This window comes from Myotis lucifugus, unplaced genomic scaffold, assembly GCF_000147115.1.
Source record: "Myotis lucifugus unplaced genomic scaffold, Myoluc2.0 scaffold_343, whole genome shotgun sequence".
NCBI classification, from domain to species: Eukaryota; Metazoa; Chordata; class Mammalia; order Chiroptera; family Vespertilionidae; genus Myotis; species Myotis lucifugus.
The window spans coordinates 710,767-732,004 of record NW_005871391.1 but is presented as its reverse complement, the minus strand read 5'-3'; the positions used below and the strand labels follow the sequence as shown (position 1 = coordinate 732,004).

The 21,238-nt window shown below is 47.5% G+C and overlaps 2 protein-coding genes across 3 annotated transcripts in view; one reads left to right on the top strand and one right to left on the bottom strand.

The window, feature by feature from the left end:
• Positions 1-18,961, top strand: part of HNRNPF (heterogeneous nuclear ribonucleoprotein F) — a 36,425-nt gene extending 17,464 nt beyond the window's left edge. Inside the window, exon 6 of one of the 2 annotated variants that reach the window (XM_023764713.1) lies at positions 18,729-18,961. The gene's annotated coding sequence lies outside the window, so the exon portion shown is untranslated. The remainder of the gene's footprint in view (positions 1-18,728) is intronic. The other variant, XM_023764715.1, reaches the window with a different exon arrangement.
• On the bottom strand, positions 7,705-14,750 carry FXYD4 (FXYD domain containing ion transport regulator 4). The gene is made up of 8 exons (XM_023764703.1): positions 14,666-14,750; positions 11,801-11,933; positions 10,158-10,204; positions 9,309-9,341; positions 8,524-8,598; positions 8,384-8,420; positions 8,048-8,085; positions 7,705-7,855 (listed from the first exon to the last, which is right to left on the bottom strand). The coding sequence occupies exons 1-8, from the start codon at positions 14,748-14,750 to the stop codon at positions 7,836-7,838; spliced, it is 468 nt and encodes a 155-aa protein (XP_023620471.1). The 3' UTR covers positions 7,705-7,835.
• Positions 18,962-21,238: the final 2,277 nt, after the last annotated feature.

The following is a 21,238-nucleotide window of genomic DNA, read 5'->3' as shown; positions in this document are numbered from 1 at the left end:
GATGACAGTAGATCCCAAGGTGATCCTGAGCTCTGGGCCAGCAGCAATGGCCTTGGCTGCTTACCAGGAGAAAGACTATCCAGAGGCATCACCTGAAGTAGGTGATTCATAAACTGATTTTTGCCCCCTCGAAGTCTCCAAGCTTGTTTCCAGAATAGGTTGCTAAACTATTGTAAGTGCACTGTGGTCCAGGAGCGGAGTCAATTTGTTGGAAGGGAGCCCCAATTAAAAGTATAACATCCACCCCCCAAAAAAATATTTGACCTTTAGTGCAAAATATTGTACTTGTTTTGTCAAAAATGAGAGTTTCAAATTTGCCTCAGCCTATGCAAAATCTAAAATAGTCTAAGAGGAAAGTTTGCAACTTAGGTTCTAGAAAAATGGTGTGGACTGAGCATGGAACAGAAGGAAGAGACGCCACTATAGCAGGAAGTGGATATTATACCAGAAAAGCTGCTAGGTATGTGTGGACTGGACTAGCACATGAGGGATCTTGATGCTGGACAGATGGTTAATATGGGGCATCTCAGAACTCAGGATCTAAATTGAGGATGGCCAGGGCGAGGATATATTTTTTATTGATTTCTGAGAGGGGGAGAGAAACATAAATGATGAGAATCATTGATCAGCTGCTCCCTGCACGCCCCACACTGGGGATCAAGCCCGAAACCTGGGCATGTGCCCTTGACTGGAATCGAACCTGGGATCTTTGGGTCTGCAGGCCTCCACTCTATCCATTGACCCAAACCGGCTAAGGTGAGGATATTTTTTTTTTATTTTTAGAGGGGGGGGGGGGGAGGTAAGAAGCCAATACGCACCATTACTGTGGATTGAACCAGAAACCAGGTATGTGCCCTATGGGAATTGAACCCATAACCTTTTGGTTTATGGCAGGGGTCCTCAAACTTTTTAAACGGGGCCAGCTCACTGTCCCTCAGACCGTTGGAGGGCCGGAGTATAGTTTAAAAAAAAAACTATGAACAAATTCCTATGCACACTGCACATATCTTATTTTGAAGTAAAAAAACAAAACAGGAACAAATACAATATTTGTATTTGCACGTGGCCCGCGGGCCGTAGTTTGAGGACCTCTGGTTTATGGGATAAGGCTCCAAGCAACTGACCCACCCAGCCAGGGCTGGAGAAATCTTTACACTTGAAAGTATTGCTCCTCCTCAATTATTAGGTGACCAGAGGTTGCAGGGGTTCCACAAGCTGCCCTGCCATCTGCTACAAAGGACAGGGCGAGCCCCATCCTGGAGGTATCTGTTCATAAATGGTTTTGTGTGGTGTCTTTGACAAGTCTCAATAAGCAGTCAGCTCGGACCCTGTGTGTTACGAATCGGCGCATGTGTCTAATGCAGCAGAGAGCTATTCACTGCTCACAAAGCAGCTCCTGGCGCTGCTGAGCCCACTCTGTACTAAGCCCCACTCATGCTCTGGGGGTGGGCAGGAGCATCAAGCTGTAAGGCTCTCATGGCATCTCTGTTGGTTTCAGTTTTTATATAAAATTCATGCACATTTAATCAGACTTATTTCTGAATATTTTATTTTTTAAGGGTGTATTTGTTTGATATTGTGGCCCTGCTAAATTCACTTATCTGTGCTAATTTAAATGTGGATTCTTTGGATTTTCTACATACAAAACTATGCCATTTTAAAAATAGTGACAGTTTTATTGTTCCTAATCCTTGTGTACTTTGTTCTTTTCTTGCCTTGTTGCCTGCTCTTAGATAAGTTTATTTTTTATCATTAGAAAAGATGATGCTGAAAAAAGAAAATGTGATGCTGAACAAAGTTGGGGTCAGAGTATCTTACTCCCACTTTCAGAGAGAAAGCTTTCAGTATTTCTCCATTAAAATTATTGATTATTGGTTGCATACCCTTTATTACATTAGTTGAATTTCCATTTCTGGCTTAGTATAAGGTTGTTTTTTTAAAATATGTTTTTATTGATTTGAGAGAGAAAGGGTGAGGGAGAGAGAGAGAGAAACATCAATGATGAGAGAGAGTCATCGATTGGCCTCCTCCTGCACACCCCCTACTGGGGCTAGAGCCCAAAATCCAGGCATGTGCCCTGAGCAGGAATTGAACCATGACTTCCTGGTTCATAGACTGATACCCAACCACTGAGCCACACCAGCTGGGCTAAGCTGTTTTTTTTTTTAATCATTAATAAATTTTGAATTTTATTTAATGCATTTTTTCTAATATCTTGATAATCCTTTTTTCTTTCTGTCTTTTTTTAATCCCCACCTGAGGATATTTTTCCATTGATTTTTGGAGAGAGTGGAAGAGAGAGGGAAAGACAGAAACATCGATGTGAGAGAAACACATTGATTGATTGCCTCCTTCAACCAAGGTACGTGCCCTTGACCAAAATCAAACCCGGGACCCTTCGGTCCACAGGTCGACACTCTATCCACTGAGCCAAACTGGCTAGGGCTTGATATTTCTTATTATCCATCTCCCAATTCACTCATTCTCTTCAGCTGAGTCTAATTTGTTGTTAATCATCAATTATGTTCTTAACTTCAGTTAACAACGCTTAGTTCTTGAAAAATAAAAGAATTTTTAGTTCTAAAATTTTTATTTAAAAAAATTTTTTTTACTTAATGTAAAAAATTATTTTTCTCACAGTTCTGGTGGTGAGATGTCAAAATTAAGGTGTTGGTAAGGCCTTGAACTCTCCAAGGAAGAACTCTTCCTTACCTATTTTTAACTTCGGTAGTTCCTGGCAACCTTGGTGTTGCATCAGTCCGTTCTCTACCTCTGTTGCCACATGACCTTCTCCCTGGGTGCAGATTTTTCTCTTCTTATAAGGACATCACCAGTCATTGACTACGGCCCACCCTAGTCCAGTATCACCTCATCTAAAAATACTATATCTGGGAAGACCCAATTTCCAATAAGGTCACAGTCTCCGGTACTGGGAGTTTAGGACTTGAACATACCTTTCTGGAGGACACAATTTAACTCACAACACATAGGTTCAATTTTTTTTTCTGATAATCTCCAAACATCATCTCATTCCTTGAACATATCAATCAGTTCAAATCTTGGCCTAATCTTTCCAATATCTGCATCTTTGTATTTATGTTATCTGTCTGGTACTAGTTTGTCTTTTATGCCTGGATATATATATATTTTTTAATATGTTTTTATTGATTTCGGAGAGGACGGGAGAGGGAGATAGAAACATCGATGAGAGAGAATTATTGATTGGCTGCCTCTTAACACACCCCCCACTGGAGATCGAACCCGAAACCTGGGCATATGCCCTTACCCAGAATCATACCGGAGACATCAATACCCAGGCCAAGGCTCTGTCCACTGAGCCAAACCAGTTAGGGCTATGCCTGGATATTTTTGATAAGAGCACCAGGTATTGTGAATATAAAGTCTAGATACAGAGTAACTATAAGATCCATGAGCTATAACATGTCAGATTGGTGGAAAGACTACAATCAGATTTTTTTTATTCCCTTGAGAACATGAGAAGCTCAAAATGGCCAATATGTATTCAGTGGAAATCATAAAACTGGCAATCAGAACAACCAAATCTGTGAGCCAAAATCCAGGAAATTCTGCAGGCGCCAATTTGAATTACTCGGAGAACATTAAATGAATCAGTGAAATATAAATATTGCATGAATTAAGGCAATATACAAAGAGTAGAAGCAGGAAAGATGAGAAGGACAAGTGCTGGTGGTGCAGTTGTAGAGTGGCCCAGGAGGCCTCTGAAAGGTCCTACAGGAAGGGAATTGGGGATGCAGGGATGCTGGGGAATAGGGACAAGGCCCAGCAGAGGGAGGGGAGTGCAGTGCCCTAGGCTGAGGCTGCAGCCTGTGGTGTGTCTAGGAGGCGGGCTGAGTGTGGGACAGCACAGGCGAAGTTGGAGCACTGATGTCAGACATGGGGCTGGGGTCAGACCCGAGGGTCAATAGGCCATGTTAAGGGGATTTTTCTGAAAGATAAGTAGGGGATCTTTGGTGCATTTTGAACAAGAGTTGATCTGACCTTGCTTTAAGAATATTCCTCTGATGGCGGCATTGAGATTGAGTAATAAATCTCTCTCCAGAGCCAGGCATAGGACCTAACCAGTAATCAACCCAGATGGTTCCGGTCACATGCTCCTGTGTTAGCTGTGAGCCTTTCTTACCCTGGGTTTTATAGTATTTGACACAAAAATTTTGGGTAAGATGCTGGTACTTTCTAGGAAACAAATATTACAGTGTTTTCAAGTCATTAATCTTAGAATAAACCGTGTAACTTCTTAAATTAATAGGCTCTCATTTTAAAAGCACTCTCTCGCTCTACTACTCAGCAATACAAAGTAATGAACTACTGATTACTGTAGGAACCTGGCAGGATCTCCAGAATTATAGAAATATATATGATAGAATTCTAGAATATATCAAACTTCTAACCTTGATTTATTTTTGGGTGCTGGGTTAGAAATTGGTTTATCTTCTAAGTGAGATATCTCTGTAATGTTCAAGTTTTCTATAATAGGCATGAAAAATGTTTGCAATTAGAACAAATAAGATTGCTTAAAGGGGTGGAGGGATATAGAGTCCCCAGACAGGCACAGTCACTGGGTTCTTTCAGATGATGATAAATACCAGAAAGGCAGTGGAGCCTAGTCCTTCAGAAATGGCTCAAAAGCAAGAAAGCCTGAGTCTCCTCTTATGCACAGAGGAGGTAATGCAAGTCTGTGTCTCATGTTGCTGGGGAAATTGCGTTAACGTGAACTATTTATGTGTCCATCACATCCTAAGGATTCAATAAGTGAAAATTACCCTTTGTTTTCTCTGGTCCTTTCTTGGGCTGCACCTCATCTGGGAGAAAATGACAAGAGGAGGAAATTTCGACTAAAGCCACCCAATCCCCTAGGAGAGAAAGGGCCCGTGAATGGGTCTCTGGAGCACACAGGAAGCCGGGGCAGAGACTCCCCCATCCTATGGCAACCTTTCCCACGCCCTCCTCCAGAGCGGGGAAGAGCTCGTTTCCCTTGGGAATTAGCAGCCCACCTGCAGGGATCCACGGGCAGCCTGGGGGGGATAACACTGATCCATCCTGCATCGCCCTCCCTCCGTCCACAGTCCTGACTCCTCCCATTGAGGATTAGCCCAAGGCTCCCAGACACCCTCCCTGCGCCCCTTGCCCAGCCCCGGACAGGTAGAATCAGCCTAGACCACCAGGCGCTAGCCTGTTATTGGACAAGGCTCACAGACGCTGAGCACCCAGCCTCTCCCACACACGCACACTGGGGTTGCAGGTCGCGGGGCCCTTACCCAATATGGGTGCTTATAGGACTTGGGTCTGTGGAATTTGTTCAGGCAAAACTTAAATGGAGCCGTGCTTGGCAGGCTGCAAGCAGAGCAAACTGTGTGTTCCCGTGTGCGTGCGTGTGTGTGTGTGTGTGTGTGTGTGTGTGTGTGTGTGTGTGTGTCGAGGAATGTGGAATGCTCTTCCCTGTGCACTCGGCATCGTGAGTCAAAATGACTTAGGTTCCCAGGATACGCTGGGGGTTTCCTTGTTGCTGAAAGGGTTTCAAACAGAGTTTGTCACAGCGTGAGACGATGGGGACCCAACTTTCTCTGAAGAAGCAGTTGTCAGGCACTCAGAGGGGCGCCTGCCAAGATCGTTTGCATGCTGCGGCCCCACAAAGGGTCACAGACTTTGCGTTCTTAGGCAGAGCTCATGTTTACTTTCTCACATGCAATCCACTCACACCAGTATCCTCCGTGTCCCAGGAGGGAAGGGACATGCACCCACTCCCTGGGGAAGGCTCTGTGGTGGCTCGCCCGCCTGCGCCCTCCTCTGGGGATCGCATTTTTACGCTCTGCTCCTCTAGCACCTGAGTTCCCCTCCCCTGCAGCTCCAGGTCCCTCCTGAGTCCCAGCTCAGCAGAGGGCAGTGGTACTCCTTGCAGTGGCCACATTGCCTCCGTTCGAGTCCGAGAGCTGAAAAAGCATGAAGGCCAGTGTCCCCGCAGGTCGCTCACATACCAGTACACTGTGCCCTCTACTAGGAAAGATGTTTGCGTGGCTGGCTCTTCTACTGTTCACAGTTGAGTCACCTCAGATGTCACCTCTGGCCTGACCACATCACCCGCTGATGCTCATGCACCCACCCACTCTTCTTTTCCGGGTGTGCATCCCATCCCGCTCAGAGCTGGAGCTTGGAGAATCTGTCTGCGGATAAACGGGCTTGGTGCAGCCGCCCAGTCCGGTGGCTCCGCTCACACGGCATCACTCAGCTTGGACAGTGGCTGCACTTTCAGCCAGGCGTCCTGCGTCCCAGTCAGGGTCTTGGAGCTCCTGCTGCAGCTCTGGACTAACCTTAGAAACCACCCCTTACAGGTTCTGCTTGAAGGGCTCTAAGCAGGTCTAAGAACACCATTTCCAGACCTCAGGGCCTGGGGATGTGAGTAGGAGGCAGGGTCCCTGCCCACTGACCTCCTGACCCCAGCCCACAAGTCAGGGACCCAAAGTCTATCCATATCGTTCTTTCCAGAGCTGGCACCACTGAGAAATGGGGGATTTGGAGCAAGACACCATCAGAGAGCTGGCTTGAAGCAACATCAAAAGGGGCCCCATCAATCCAGACCTAGCCTGGGAGCCACTGCCAGGCAGGGCCAGGGCAGACCTCTACTGCCCCAGGGTCTCCACTGAACGGACCTTACACCCTTGGCTGTGGAGGTTGGCAAGAGCAGCGAGGCTGCAGCTGCTGAGGTGGGAGAGGGCCCCAGTCCATGCAAGCAGGGACCTTTCAAGTGAGGGGTTCCAGGGGTGGACTTCTGAATATTGTTAGATAGGACAAGGTTCTAGAGGTCTGGGTGCTTCTTACTAAACTCTATTCCCGCTAAATGCTAAATACTTTGCAGAAGTAGCTGTAAACAGGAAGCGCTTGACAGGAACTCAACTGGTTAAGTGTAGCCAACTGCAAAGAAATCAACATGTAATTGATCAAATAGTGTATATAAGCAGTGGCTAAGGCTCCCTTCAGAGGCAGAGTTTTGTATGTGAGTCCCTGGTGTCCTTTACTTGCTGCAAGTAACTAAAGCTACCTCAGGGTGGCCACATGCCATTCTTGAGTAGAGTACCTCGAGTACTGAACCCTCCTGTGCTTGGTAACAGTAAGGGAGCTAGATTTCTACGGATGGTTTTTGGTCCTAAATGCACTATGTGGGCTTCGTGGGATGCAGCATATAGTGGGGTCTTGGGATATTACCTAAGTGAGGGGAAGGGTCCATGGGTTGGTGTGAACATTATAGAGGGTTTTACTAGAGTGGGGCAGTGAAGGAATGGCTGCATTTCCTGGGCTGTGTGATCAACAAAGAGCGTTCCCTGAGTGGGGCGGGGTTTAGTGGAGGGAGAGCCACGGGATCATTCTAGATTACAGGATGTCATGGGTACCTGGCTCATTGGGACTCCTAGGGTCTCTAGGCAAGGTGTGGATATTGTAAGGCCTTTGGTATTGAGGTGTCTAAAATCGGGCATGGATGAGGCAGGGGGGCAGGAAATCAAGTATCAGGAGGTTCTCAAAATGGGAGACATGTTGGGGTAGGCCTTAGGCCAGACATGTAGTCCCAGGAAGCATGAGCAACCACCCTGCTGAGGGCCTGGCTTTTCCTGAGCAGAATGTCAGAGCTCCTGTCTGGCTTGCCCAGCCCACAGAAGGTCACGAGGCCAGGGGAGGAGTGAGACCAGTTTAATTTGGAAATAAGCTTTGAGTAGCCTCCTGATTAGAAGCAGCCTAAGGCCCCCAAGTGGGGAGGGAGCAGCATGGGAGCTGGCCCTGGTGGTCCCACGAAGCTGGTCCTGGGCTCAGCAGGTACTGGCAGAGCCTGTGGAGAGAATGGGAGTCAGGTCCTCACAACATGGTCACTACACAGACACCCGCCTCAGCCCTGGGCAACCCCAAGGCTGGGCTGGCTCGGGACAGTCCCGCTGGACACATAGCATATCATTTCTTAACTCTCAAATGCTATGGTCACCCTGACTGATGCCCAGAAGCCCCTCGAAGAAGCCCGTCTCACCTGGAGTGATGAATGGAACAGCTTTCTCAGATAAGGGGCTACGGAAGGAACATCAGATTAGTATACTTGGACCTTCTGTCCTCCACCAAGACGCCTGGTGCCCCCTCCCAAGAGGGTCCCCAACTGCCCCCTTGCTATTCTTCCACGGTCATTTAAACAATAGCAGAGCTCAGAGCTTTCTGATGTGGGGCCCCTTCAGCGTGGATTATCTGTGAATAATCCCACTGCAAGCCCAGGGAGCAGCCACCAAGCTGTCCTCTTTCTCCAAGTTATAGGACTTTTCCCCACAATAGTCTGCTCAGCTTGAGGTGCACACAATAGGGGCCTTATGCTCACCTGTGCTTGCGATTGTGCTTGCATTTGCACTTGCCACCTGTGAGAGGAAGAGACATCAATGCAAAGGGCCTGGGGACCCTGGGCCACCCCTCTTCTCACATGCCCTCCCTCCGCCCCATCCCGCCAGCCCCACAGCTCACTCAGGGCGAACAAGATTCCAGCGATGCACAGGAGCGCAGCGCAGATCATCCCGCCCAGCTGCAGGGCCTCCCAGTCTAGGAGAGGAGAGAGAGCTGGGGCCAGCCTGCTCCACCCCAGCACTCGGGCAAGGTATTTGTGAGCACAGAAAAAAAAGGGGGGGGGGTGTTTAAGGGATGATCAAGGAAGGCTTTTCTGAATGGTGGCATTTGATCTGAGTGAGGAGGGAGCTCAAGGGCATTTGGGGGCATTGGAGGACAGTGCAGACCCACTGCGGGGCTGGAGGGCAGCAGGGAACTGGGTGCTGAGAAAGGCAAGTGAGAGTGAGGGGAAGGAAGAAGGTTGGTGTGAGATACCTGGCCACCCAGCAGCCCATTGCCTGCAACTACTTCCCCAGAATCTTCTTCCTAAACATGATGGGTGCCTTCCTTCCATGCTGGAAGGAGTTTCTTTCAAAGGCCAGCCTGCATGTTGGCCTTTGTTCTTGTAACTGACCACACTGGCGCTTTAATCTCCAGCCCCAGCCCCTGCTGCCCCTCCTTCCTCACCCCCTCAAGCCCCGCTCTGTCTGCATTGGGCTCCACATCACCCCTCACCAACCTCTAGCGGAGGTCCAGGAGAGGCAAGGGAAGGGGTGGCGGGAGGGATATCAGCTCTTACCATAAGAGAAGGAACTGTCTTTATCTGTAGGAAAGAAAAAATAAGTAAGGACCAAAAGTTGGAGGCAGGATGTGGGATCTTAGAGGGAAAATGTGGGACAGCAAGAGCAGTTGGGGGCCTCACTCACCAATCAGGTCGTTGGCTTCCAAGGCAGGCAGGCCTGGGTGGGAGAAGCAGAGGATTTGGTGATCATTCATGACACTGGTCTCAACATGAATCAGCAGGCAGACCTCAGCCCAAAGGGCAAGGATAACAGCTCATTAGGAGGCACCCTGGGGCTGGTTCCCTCCCTCACACCTCCAGCCCCAGACAGTGCTGCTGAGGTTGTCCCCCATTCCTTAGCCTTTGGCCCCTCACTCACAGCCCTTGCTGCTATTTCTCAGGCTTCCTGCTATTTTTTCTTGCACTCCAATGGGATGGCGTGTTTGTATCTCTACTCTCTCCAGGGAAGCTTCCAACACAGACCCTAGCTGACCCTCTTCTTCCTAAAGAAATGGCGACGCTATTCTCTTCATGCCAAGAGATGGTTACAGGCTTCCTCCAGTTCAATGACCCAGAATAAATTGTGTAATTTCCACTTCTTCCCTGTACTATTATTTCCTGTACTATCTCTTCCCTTTAAATCAACAGTGTACATGAGAGCACATTTATTGGAGCCCTAGCTGATTTGGCTCAGTGCATAAGGCATTGGCCTGTGGACTGAAGGGTCCCGGCTTCGATTCCGGTCAAGGGCACATGCCCAGGTTTCGGGCTCGATCCCCAGTGTGGGGCGTGCAGGAGACAGCCCATCAATGATTCTCTCTCATCACTGCTGTTTCTATCTCTTTCTCCCTCTCTTTCTCTCTGAAATCAATAAAAATATATTAACAACAACAACAACACATTTGACATCAGGCCCCCCTTGAGAGATGCTGCCCTGGTCTTCACTGCCTTAGTGGGAATGTGAGTGGCAGAGGGTCACCTCTGGAGGACTCACCTGCCAGCACAAGGAGAAGGCCCCAGGTCACTCCCTCCATGTCACAGCTGCAGGGCAGGGCTGTAGGGGGAGGTCAGGCTGGAGTCAGGTGGGAAAGCAGGGCCCCAACCCCAAAGGTGCATTTGCTTGTTGGGCCATCTTGGGCAGGTTACTAACTCCTGTTTCCTCATTAGAGATAATAGTGTGTTGTGGAGTTATACGGATTGATTAATACTACTTAAGTGCTTAAAGCAGTGCCTTTGCATAGTGAGTGCCTATAAGGCTTTGTTAAAATCTATGTCAGGCCCTAGCCCGTTTGGCTCAATGGATAGAGCCTCGGCCTGCAGACCGAAGGGTCCCGGGTGCGATCCCAGTCAAGGGCACATACCTTAGTTGCAGGCTCCTCCCCAGCTTGGACATCAGGGAGGCAACCAATCGATGTGTTTCTCTCACAATGATATTTCTCTGTGTCTTTCCCTCTCTCTTCCACTCTCTCTAAAAACCAATGGAAAAATATCCTCGGGTGAGGATAAAAAAAAATAAAAAATATATGTCAGATGCCTGACCCAAGGTCAGCTGAACAGGGCTACTGTTCTAACTCAGGTCCCCCCCCCCTTTTTTTTTTAATTAAAAAAATGTTAAATTGCAGTTTACATTCAATAGTATTTTGTATTAGTTTCAGGTGTACCAATGCAGGCTATGATGCCAGCTCTCCTAACCGCACACAAAGGGCACACCCAGGTTTGAGCTGGGCAGAGGAGCCAGCGGCTTACCAGGGAAGTGGGAGGATTGTGAGGGGCAGACAGAGCCTCCCACCCCACCCCAGCCCGGCAGGGACCCTGCTCCAGGCTGCCCCAAATTCCACTCAGAGTACAAGCTGCTATTAGCAGGAAACTGCTTGGTGGGCGGGACATCCATATTGCCTTAGGGTGCCAGAACTGGTCCCTGGGTGGCCCTACCCTGGAGATAAGGCCCTTCCCAACTTTCTGCAGATTGTTAGCTGCTGGGAGGGATAGGGATGGTCAGTGTTGCATATTTAAGCCATTGTTACTATTTGCTGGGCTCAGCTGGAGGGAAGTCTAATCCACTCTCAGCCACTTGACAGGGAGTTACTTATCTCTCTGTGCTTCTTTGTCCTTAAAATGAGGGTATCTAGAATAGCAGCCTCACCTCATAAGGTTATGACTGAATTAAGTAAGTTAATTTGTCAAGTCTAAGAACAGTACTAGCACACAGTAAAACGTGTTACAATAATAAATACATAAATACCTAGGTACTACTGCCGTGAAGGGATGGCCTTTAGCGTGCTGCCTCTGAAGGCAGGGGTGTGTCCTCTGAGCAGTCTCTGAAGCCGGCCCTCCTTTAGACTAGCCTGCCTCTCTCCTCCTCTCCCGCCCTGGAATTCCTGGATCATGAGGGTTGCGACTCCATTTTACACATTCTTTAGCCAAAGGCTGGCTCCTGTTTCCTCCAGCCCCCAACCCGCCATCCATCTGACAGTGGTCACAGAATAGACACCTCCAGTTCTCAAACCCCCAAACACGACCCCTGTTACCGAGAACATCCAGGTACCTCCACCCCTTCCTCAGGCTGGTCCTCTGGGCCATCCCTCCGCCCCCACCCCTCCACCTAGGCGCCTGAAGTCCTAGCAGTCGCCTACTCACCTGAGAGCCAGTTCTCCTGAGCTCACCTGAGGGCAGGGTGCGCAGAACAGGTCTGAGGAGGCCGCTGGGGCTGTGTTCAGCTTAGTGGGTTCCAGCTCTTTAAACCCAGCAGCCTCGCCTAGGGCAACAATACCTTCCAACAGGAGGGAACTGGTCAGACTCTGTAAGATTCCTACAGCTCTCTCTCCCCGGGTTTGCTTTTAAGGAGATGGCTGGCCCTGCCACACCCAGTGCAGAGCAGAGCTCCTGGGGGCTCCAGGGCAGCTCAGACACTGAGGTGGTGGTGGGGTGAGGGATGAGCAGAACCTCTGACCCTTCCCTTGAGGAGAAGGAGACTTTTAAAATAAATACATATATATATATATAAAATAAAAACCTAATATGTAAATTGTCCCTTCGACCAGGAGTTCAACCAAGGGGCTGGGCCAGCCAGCCAACCGCCCGCTGCCCCTTACCCTGGCCGGCCCCACCCTGGCCAGCAGGGGCAGCAGGCAGCCAGGGGAAGGGAGGCCCCGGCCAGCAGCCATTAGAGACCCTACCAGTGCACGAATTTCATGCACTGGGCCTCTTGTAATATTATATTATATTATATTATATTATATTATATTATATTATATTATATTAATTATATTATATTATATTTTTATTGATTTCAGAGAAGGGAGAGGGAGAGAGAGAGATAAAAACATCAATGATAAGAGAGAGTCAATGATCGGCTGCCTCCTGCATGCCCCACACTGGGGATTGAGCCCACAATCTGGGCCTGTGCCCCAACTGGGAATCAACTGTGGCCTCCTGGTTCATAGCTCGATGCTCAACCACCAAGCTACATTGGCCAGGCATGGCTAGCATTTTTAAAAATATATATTTTATTGATTTTTTAAAGAGAGGAAGAGAGAGGGATAGAGAGTTAGAAACATCAATGAGAGAGAAACATTGATCAGCTGCCTCCCACACACCTACTGGGGATGTGCCTGCAACCAAAGTACATGCCCTTGACTGGAATCGAACCTAGGACCTTTCAGTCCGCAGGCCAACACTCTATCCACTGAGCCAAATTGGTCAGGGCATGGCTAGCATTTTAAAAAACATATATTTTTATTTATTTGAGAGAAAGAGAGGGGGAGGGAGAGATAGAGACATCAATGAACAGAGAATTCATTGATTGGCTGCCTCCTGCATGCCCCACACTGGGGATCGGGCCTGAAACCCGGGCATGTGCCCTGACTGGGAGTCAACTGTGACCTCCTGGTTCATAGGTCGATGCTCAACCACTGGGCCATGCCTGCTGGGCATGGCTAGCATTTTTAAGGACTGTTGCAACCACAATGCTCCTGGTGAAATAGGCCACCATGTTAACATTGGGACTGCCACTAGAGGTCCTGACCCCACACTAGATTCAAGGGGTCTTAGAAATTAAAGGCCATATGACTTACGGGGGACACCTCACTAGATACCAGGCTTTACTTCTAGACTCCCCAGAGGTGACTCTCAAAGTATGTCAAGCTCTTATTCCTCCTGCCTGAGGAGGAAAAGGAGAAAATTTTGCACTCTTGCGTAAGAACAGTAGAACAAGTTTATTCAAACAGGGCTGGTCTCAAATACCAGCTATTAGATAATCCAGATAAAGTATGGTTTACTAATGACAATAAGTTTAGAAAGAAAGACATTAAGAAAACTAGATATACTGAAGCTTGGCATTGCCTCCTAACGCCTTTGACCGAAGGCTGAGTTCATTGCCTTGACCAGAGTCCTACAGCTGAGAAAGGGACACAAGTCCATATTTACCGACTCCAGGTATGCCTTCCTCCCCCATATGGCAACATAAAAACAACGGGGACTCTTAACAGCAAAGAACTCCCCTATTCAGCACCTCCAGGAAATACTCACTCTCCTACAAACAGTAGTAAAACCTGCAGAGGTAGCTGTAATTCACTACAAAGGACATCAAAGGGAAAACACAAACATTACAGAAAACAACCTAGCTGATACTACAGCACAGAGGGCTACTTTACCACCAGCCCCACTTTAGGCTGGACTGTTCCCACAGAATTCTGTCTGCCGACAGAGGCCACAATACACAAAAAAGAAAAACAAAACAATCGTGACTAACAGAGCATGATTAATATTTCTAATAACTACAGCTAGTCCCCAATATTCTATTTTTGCCCCTAACAATTGTTTTATTCTGATTAAAGATAGCACATTCTAACCTGGCTCGGGAGTTGTACGCCCCCGGGACCTGGGAGTCAATGTTGGAATGCAGTCCACCATAGTTCAAGAATTGCCTATTATCATGGAAAGATTAACAATCTTGTTGCCAAAACAATGGAATCCCACTCCAGCTTGCATTGCTTATTTCCCCAAATCTGTAATACCCATCTTGCATACCCATTCCTATTCTTTTTGCCTACTTCCCCATGTAATCTTTGTCCTAACCAAGATAAGCAGCTGGCTTATGGTGGGGTGCAGAGCAGATTTTCATGAATGACCTGCTACTCTTCCAGACTGCTGTCTCTACTTAATTGGCTCAAGCAGTGACCAGCAGCACAGAGAGTTACTGTGATTGTCCGGTTTCACAATCAAAGTTAACAAAGCATGATTAATATTTCTTATAACTATGGCTAGTCCCCAGTATTCTATTTCTGCCCATAACAAGTTGACATGGAGTCAGGACTGGCCTTGAAGTTCCATTTGCTCAATGGTCCCATTGCTTTTCCTTGTACTGGGTGTTCATGGAGGGGGAGAGCTGGGGCTGATGCACCCCTCAGGATCATCCACCCTCTGACCAAGCCCCACTTTATCTAGGGAGACTGACAGCTGGAATTCAGAAACCACCCAGCCCAGCCTGGGTTTCTTCCCTACCTTCTGGGGGTTGGGCGGAGGAGGCCGCCAGCACCAGGATAAGGAGTGGGCCGCCTTCCTCTGTGGGCCCCCAGGCCTGATTCATGTGCTGCTGGCCAACTCTCCTCTTGCCTCATTCCACTGCATACCTTTAGGCCAGGGGTGGGCAACCTTTTTGTGAGTGCATGCCAAAACCAGCAAAATCTCTGACTCAAAATTCTTCTGCGTGCCAACCCTAATTTTTTGAGAACATGTTATGCCTACTTGATATCTCTTAAGGTGTACGTATGTGAAGAACCTTGAAGAAATAATAAAATTCATTCCAGCGACAAAAACACAGTATATGATGATGGAAAATACATTTATTTTTTAATGTATACATGTACACTGATAGTCCGACAGAAAACTTTATGACTCCGTTTGATATTATCAGTGGGACTTTTGCTGCTGCATCACTGATGACAGAGATTTTACATCAGGTTTATATTTCGTGACCTTCAGAGATATGCACGAGCTACTACTTTCATCCGTCAGGCTACTCCTATTACGAGACTTAACAAAATTCATCACTGAGAACAAAGATTCACAAGTGTATGTGGATGAAAACATGGAGAGTAACGCTGTTGCGAAGTTTTTTAAACAGAAAAAATTTTCTGGAATGGCATTCCAAGTCCATTAGTTCGTTTTCGACACTATTGAAATTGCTCTTTCCCTCTCTCGTCAATCCATGTCTATGGTCTTTAAGATAACTTCTAATGTAAAATTATTTATTTATCTAAGATGCACCTACACTGAATTTATCTGAAAAATAAAAAAGTCGATATTAAGGAAAAAATTGTAAATGGAAGATTTTAAGAGGGGGTTTTGCATGCCAGCAAAAGTTACTGGCGTGCCATGTTTGGCACGCGTGCCAGGGGTTGCCCACCCCTTCTTTAGGCTGTGCCATTGGCTTTGCAGGACCCCAGGCCTCTCTATTCTGCAACCCCCTTTCCCCAATTTCTCTCTGTTCACTGCTTTTCCCACTGCATGGTGACCCACCGAAGGCAGGGAAGTTGCCTCCCTTATTCCCAATGCCCCGCTATGACACCAATAAATAGACTTTGACTGGATTGTTATTGGAGGAGGTAATCCTTTGGCTGCTGGTTGACCCTCAAGCTGGACCATGACAAGCAAAGGTTCCTCACTTCGCCCCATATTCTTGAAATGTATGTTCTGCCTTCCAACCCCACATGGGGACTGTTCCAAGGACACAGCCTTGTGTGTTTTGTACTGAGCTCAGCCTATCAACAACCAGTCCTTGAGGTTCTTGTTATGATTGCAAGATGCCCTTCAGCTATAACCAGCAAGAAACTTTGAAAAAAAAAAAAGCTTTATTACTACAAGAACCTGGAAATTACACAGCACACCTGGGACCACTCAATGAGGTTGGTGAAACAGGAATTTTAGGAGTAAACTAGGACAGGTTTAGGAAATTTTAGAAATTAAGGGGACCATGGAGGAAGCACAGGGCTGCAGAGCAGCAGAAGGTATATTTCCATAGAATAGAGGAGCTGAAAAGCTGCAACAGGTACATTTCCATAGAACGAGGGAGCTGGGAACAGCAAAAGGTCTATATTTACAAAATAAAGAGAAGGAAGCCCTTCATCCAGAAGGAGAAGAAGAAAGACCAAAGGGAATAGGAAAACAATGAGGAAGGAGAGGGAGAATCTCACATGTCCCATGTGAGGTGTGACCTTTGAGCACAGGAGTTACTATAGTAACCACTCTAGGGGAATAGTGACCAATCAGAGGGGCTATCAAGGCACCAGGATCTGCAGCCTTTATAAGTCATAGGGAAAAGGAACTCAGTGGGACCCTTTCCTCCTCCCTACTTGGGGGTCCATTCTGTGGGACTCTTTCCCACTCCCCATGTGGGAGTCTGTACTTGTTCTTCAATAAATCTCCACCTTTACTATACCACTTTCTGTCCGTGGATTCATTCTTCGATTCCAGTGGACAAAGAATCTGGTTCCAGTCCAAAAATTTCCTTTCATTGGAAAGAGAGAGAAAGAGAGAGAGAAAGAGCCTGGGTTCTGCAGGTATTAGGGTTGAGGGTGGGAGCCTAGGGTTTCGTGGATTCAAAACATTAGGGCTGGAATTTAAAGTCCGAGAAGAGAAAGAAAAACAAATAGTCCTAATGACCAGTTATTGAAATCAAATTTCTTAGAGCAAAGAGTCTCAGTGGAGGGAGGCGACCTGGTTCTTTAGCTCTTTATCTATATGACTAGCCATGTGTTTCTTTGAGATAGCCTTCTTTGAAATGGATATTTCATACCTGGGCAATCAAAGCTTAAGTCAGAGACTTGCATTACAAAAATAAATACAATAACTGCCAGGGCTAACACTAGACCTAGAGAGAGAAAGGTGTTGTTGAGGACACTTTTTGATGGGACTGTACCACTGCGCCCAGTTACGGGCTCTATATAAACGTTTAAGATTCTGGCCGGCAGATGCAGATATTTACTCCCCTTGTGCTTGACCAAGACAATAAGTTCCCTTGCTTGTTAAACCTCCACCTATCTATCTGAAGTGGTCTGCCTCTTTCTTCGGTCTCTTCCTCTCCTCCATGTAGGCAGCCAGTTTTCCAATCAATGATTGTTGAGTCAGTGAGGACAAGAAGCCATCAGACGCTCCCAGTGCTGGGGGCAGGGGACAGACAAGGCCCCAATGACAGGGCAGGGGGAATTCAGGTGAGTAGGAAGGGAAGGGGGCATTTCTCGTGTGAATATGTTGCATTTCCTCATGAAAATTTTTCATGGAGCTCAGTTTTCAAGATTCAGCTTCTGCACAGAGTTTGACCAGAGGTTCTGAGGTCAGAAAGAGCTGGATTTGCAGCCCAGCTCTGCCACTCGCTTTCTGGGGGATCTCAAGAAACGTCATCATTCTGGGCTTCATTTAGTTCCCTTTCCCATAAAATGGAGTAATGGCAGGTTTTACCTGGGAGGTTTGGGAGGGAAGTGCTGCAGGGGCTCGGGGCCACCCCATCAGCCCTCAATGCGGACTTGCGGAGTGAATGCCTCTCAGGCCTGGTGTGCGGAAAGTTGTTCACCTCAAGATTCAGAAGAAACATTAATAGCCACATACTTTGGAGTCAAATGCAGGCTCTGTTAGTTACTTGCTATGTGCACTTGAGCAACTGACTGAACCTGTTTACTTATCTATAAAGTGCCTGCTTTGAATGTTTATGGTATGATGACATCTGATTAGGCTGCTCAGTTCGCAGGAGCTGTTAACTGGAGTTGGGAATCGCCCTGATGTACACACAGAGGGATCTGCAGCATGAGAAAAGGGGGATCATCATTAGAGAGGTCCCCATGGGAAAACGGCATTCCAGAGAAAAGAAAGGTCTTGCACAAGGTCATACTCTGGATGCTCAACCAGTTTCTAGTCTCCCCTGCTGAGTTCTTCTGCCCTGTCAGGCTACAGTGGGAAATAATCAGCAAGAAAGCAGGCATTTGTAGGAAGGGGACACTTTAAGTCCCAAGTGCCATCTTTGCTTTGGAAGGTCTCCATGAAATATGAAAAGGACTTCAGATCCACTGCTCCAGAGGGTCTAGTGCTTTTGCCCTACAGCTTCTGACCTCTTCTGACCAGCTACTGTCCCTATTACAACCAGGGATTATCACCTTCAACAAGTAGAAAGGAAAAGTCACCTGAGCTAGGTGATACTGACCCTGGTCAAGGTAGGGGACAGGTTGGGTCTGGGGCAGAATCAGGAAGAGGAAGAGGATCCTAGTTACCTGTGAGTAATGTCTGCAAGCACCATGGTAAGTCATCACCTCATCTCTTCTTGCCCAAGTTGGCTGTAGGTGTAGGTGTACCATGGCCGAGTCCTGCATCTGACCCCTCCGAGAGGCCCCATAGCTGTCTATACACTCCGTGATGGGTAGCAATGGGAGTGGTGTCAAGTCAGTTCCTAGGTTAATGAATTGTTTTCTTAGATATTAAACCCAGTACTTGTAAATGGTCACAAAACTTGGTATAGAAAACATTAGAAGCTTTTCATATTAAGATGTATTTACTATACTGTCCTTTTATTCCTTAGGAGTGTTTAGAATGAACAACTACTCTCTCAAGATGTGATTCCTGAGGGCTGGACTGGCAGTGAAGGATGTTTTCAGGAAGTCACATTCAAGGAGGGTTGCCCACTGGCCCTGCTTCTTGGATATGCATTTCTTTTTTTGTTGTTAATCCTTATCTGATGATATTTTTTCCATTGATATTTATTTATTTATTAAATATATATTTTTTTGATTTCAGAGAGGGAAAGAGAGCTAGAAACATCAGTGGTGAGAGAGAACCATTCATCGGCTGCTCTCTGCACACCCCACACTGGGGATTGAGCCTGTCAGCTGGGCATGTACCCTGACTGGGAATTGAACCGTGACCTCTTGGTTCTACCATTGAGCCACGCTGGCTGGGCTTTTTCTATTGATTTTTAGAGAAGAGTGGAACAGAGGGAGGGGGAGAGAGAGAGAAACATCCATGTGAGAGAGACACATCAATTGGTTGCTTCCTGCACACACCCTGGCAGGGCCTGGGATGGAACCTGCAACCCAGATATGTGCTCATGACTGGGAATTGAACCTGCGACCCTTCGGTGCTCGGGCAGACACTCTAACCACTGGGTCACAGTGGCCAGGGCTTGGATATACATTTCTCATCCGAGTCCCTGGAGCCATCCATTTGGGTCTGATTTTTTATCTACTACACTAGAGGCCCGGTGCATGAAATTTGTACACTTGTGTGTGTGTGTGTGTGTGTGGGGGGGGGTGTCCCTCAGCCTGGATTGCAAGAGGGCACAGGCCAGGCTGAGGGACCCCACTGGTGCATGATAGGAGCCGGGGAGGCATGTGGGAGGTTGGCCAGCTGGGGAGGGACCGTGGGAGGGCTCCAGGGCATGTCTGGCCTGTCTCACTCAGTCCGTTTGGCCAGACCCCAGCAGCAAGCTAACCTACCAATTGGAGTACTTGCCCCCTGGTGGTCAGTGTACATCATAGCGAGCGGTTGAGCGGCCTTAGCATATCATTAGCATATTATGCTTTGATTGGTTGAATGGCAGACTGGCCGACCAGACACTTAGCATATTAGGCTTTTATTATATAGGATGGGAGAGCTAGGAAAGAGGCACTAAGACCTCAGATGATGAAAGGCTGGGAGGAGTGGGTGATGGAGAGCCAGCCTCAGTTGGGTGGGTACAGATGAAAGCCTGGAGGTATCAAAAGCTGAGAGGAAACTGCTAGATCCAGCTCTGAGCTCTTTTTTCCCTTCTGGACTCAGCACTGCAAAGCATACAAAGGACCTTGTGTGGAAGGAGAGAAGTCTGTTGCCAAGAGTGGGCTGAAAATCAGCACTCACACCTAGGACTTCCTCCTCTGATCAAATCATTGCCACAGCTCCCACACTCCCAAGCTGCGCTTTCCCCCTTCTCCAAGCACTGCCTATTGTCCTGTGAGAAAGATATGTCCTAAAAGCCATTGATTTCCCTGAGGAAAGGTAATGAAATAGGACATTCTAACATTGCCAAAGGTAAAATGAAAGAGAAGTGGCTTATATCTTGTCTGGTATATAGAGGTGAGGAGATAGAAGAAGAGGGCTAGGAAGAGAGAGGCGGGACCACAGGGGCTGAGAAGTGGAGCATTGCAGGCATGGGTAGAATACAGCTTGCTGACCATGCCTGGTTCCATGAAAAACCACAGAGACTGGCAAAGTGACCTAGAACTAGACCCAGCTAGGCAAAATTGCTAAGGCAACCCAGCTGGATGGGGAAAGAAGGGTGAGTACAGGAGACATGAGCTTTAAAATGTATGGACTGGTGTGGCTCAATTGTTGATCATTGACCTATGAACAGGATGTCACGGTTTGATTCCCTGTCAGGGCATCTGAGCAGGTTGCAGGCTTGATCACGGTGTAGGGCGTGCAGGAGGCAGCCAATGGATGATTCTCTTCCATTGTTGATGTTTCCATCTTTCTCCCCCTCTCCTTTCCTCTCTGAAATCAATAAAAAAAAAATTAAAAAAAAAGTATGGATGTTGTAAAGACAGGCAGCTTGCAGATAAACAGTCATAATGCAGTGAGGCACAGAAAACAATCCCAAGGATGTTGCTAAGGCAGAATTATTTGAAAAAACCAATCAGAAGCTAGCAAACATGTATCTTTCCCCTAGGGCCTAGGCAAAAAAGCCATGCCCTCTCCCCAGGCCCCTGACACTCCTGTGGCAGGAGATATACTCCCCTGTGCCCACGTGTCTTATGGCCATGTGGGACTCCACACATGGACTAATGGACTTAGTTAGCTTGGACGATGAACTACACTTCGCTGCAGCATGGCATGGAAGCTCTGGACACTGGCCTGCTTTTGGAACCCTCGCTGCACTTTTTCCAGGACTGACTTCTCTCCATAAACTTTGCTTCTGCTAACCATTTTTGTCTGTGACTTCATTCTTTGATTTTGCGAGACAACGGGACTTGGACCCAAACACCCCCATTTTGGTTTCCATGGGAGCATAACATGAGTCTTTTTTCTATCTTTCTAGGGTGGACTCGATGGCAGGCA

Coding starts and splice junctions, on each gene's coding strand:
- FXYD4 (XM_023764703.1), bottom strand. CDS start 14,750: ATGAATCAGGCCTGGGGGCCCACAGAGGAAGGCGGCCCACTCCTTATC. Junction 10,205..11,800: donor TCAGGAGAACTGGCTCTCAG/GTGAGTAGGCGA, acceptor CCTGCCCTGCAG/CTGTGACATGGAGGGAGTGA. Junction 8,599..9,308: donor GGAAGCCAACGACCTGATTG/GTGAGTGAGGCC, acceptor CTCCTCTCCTAG/ACTGGGAGGCCCTGCAGCTG.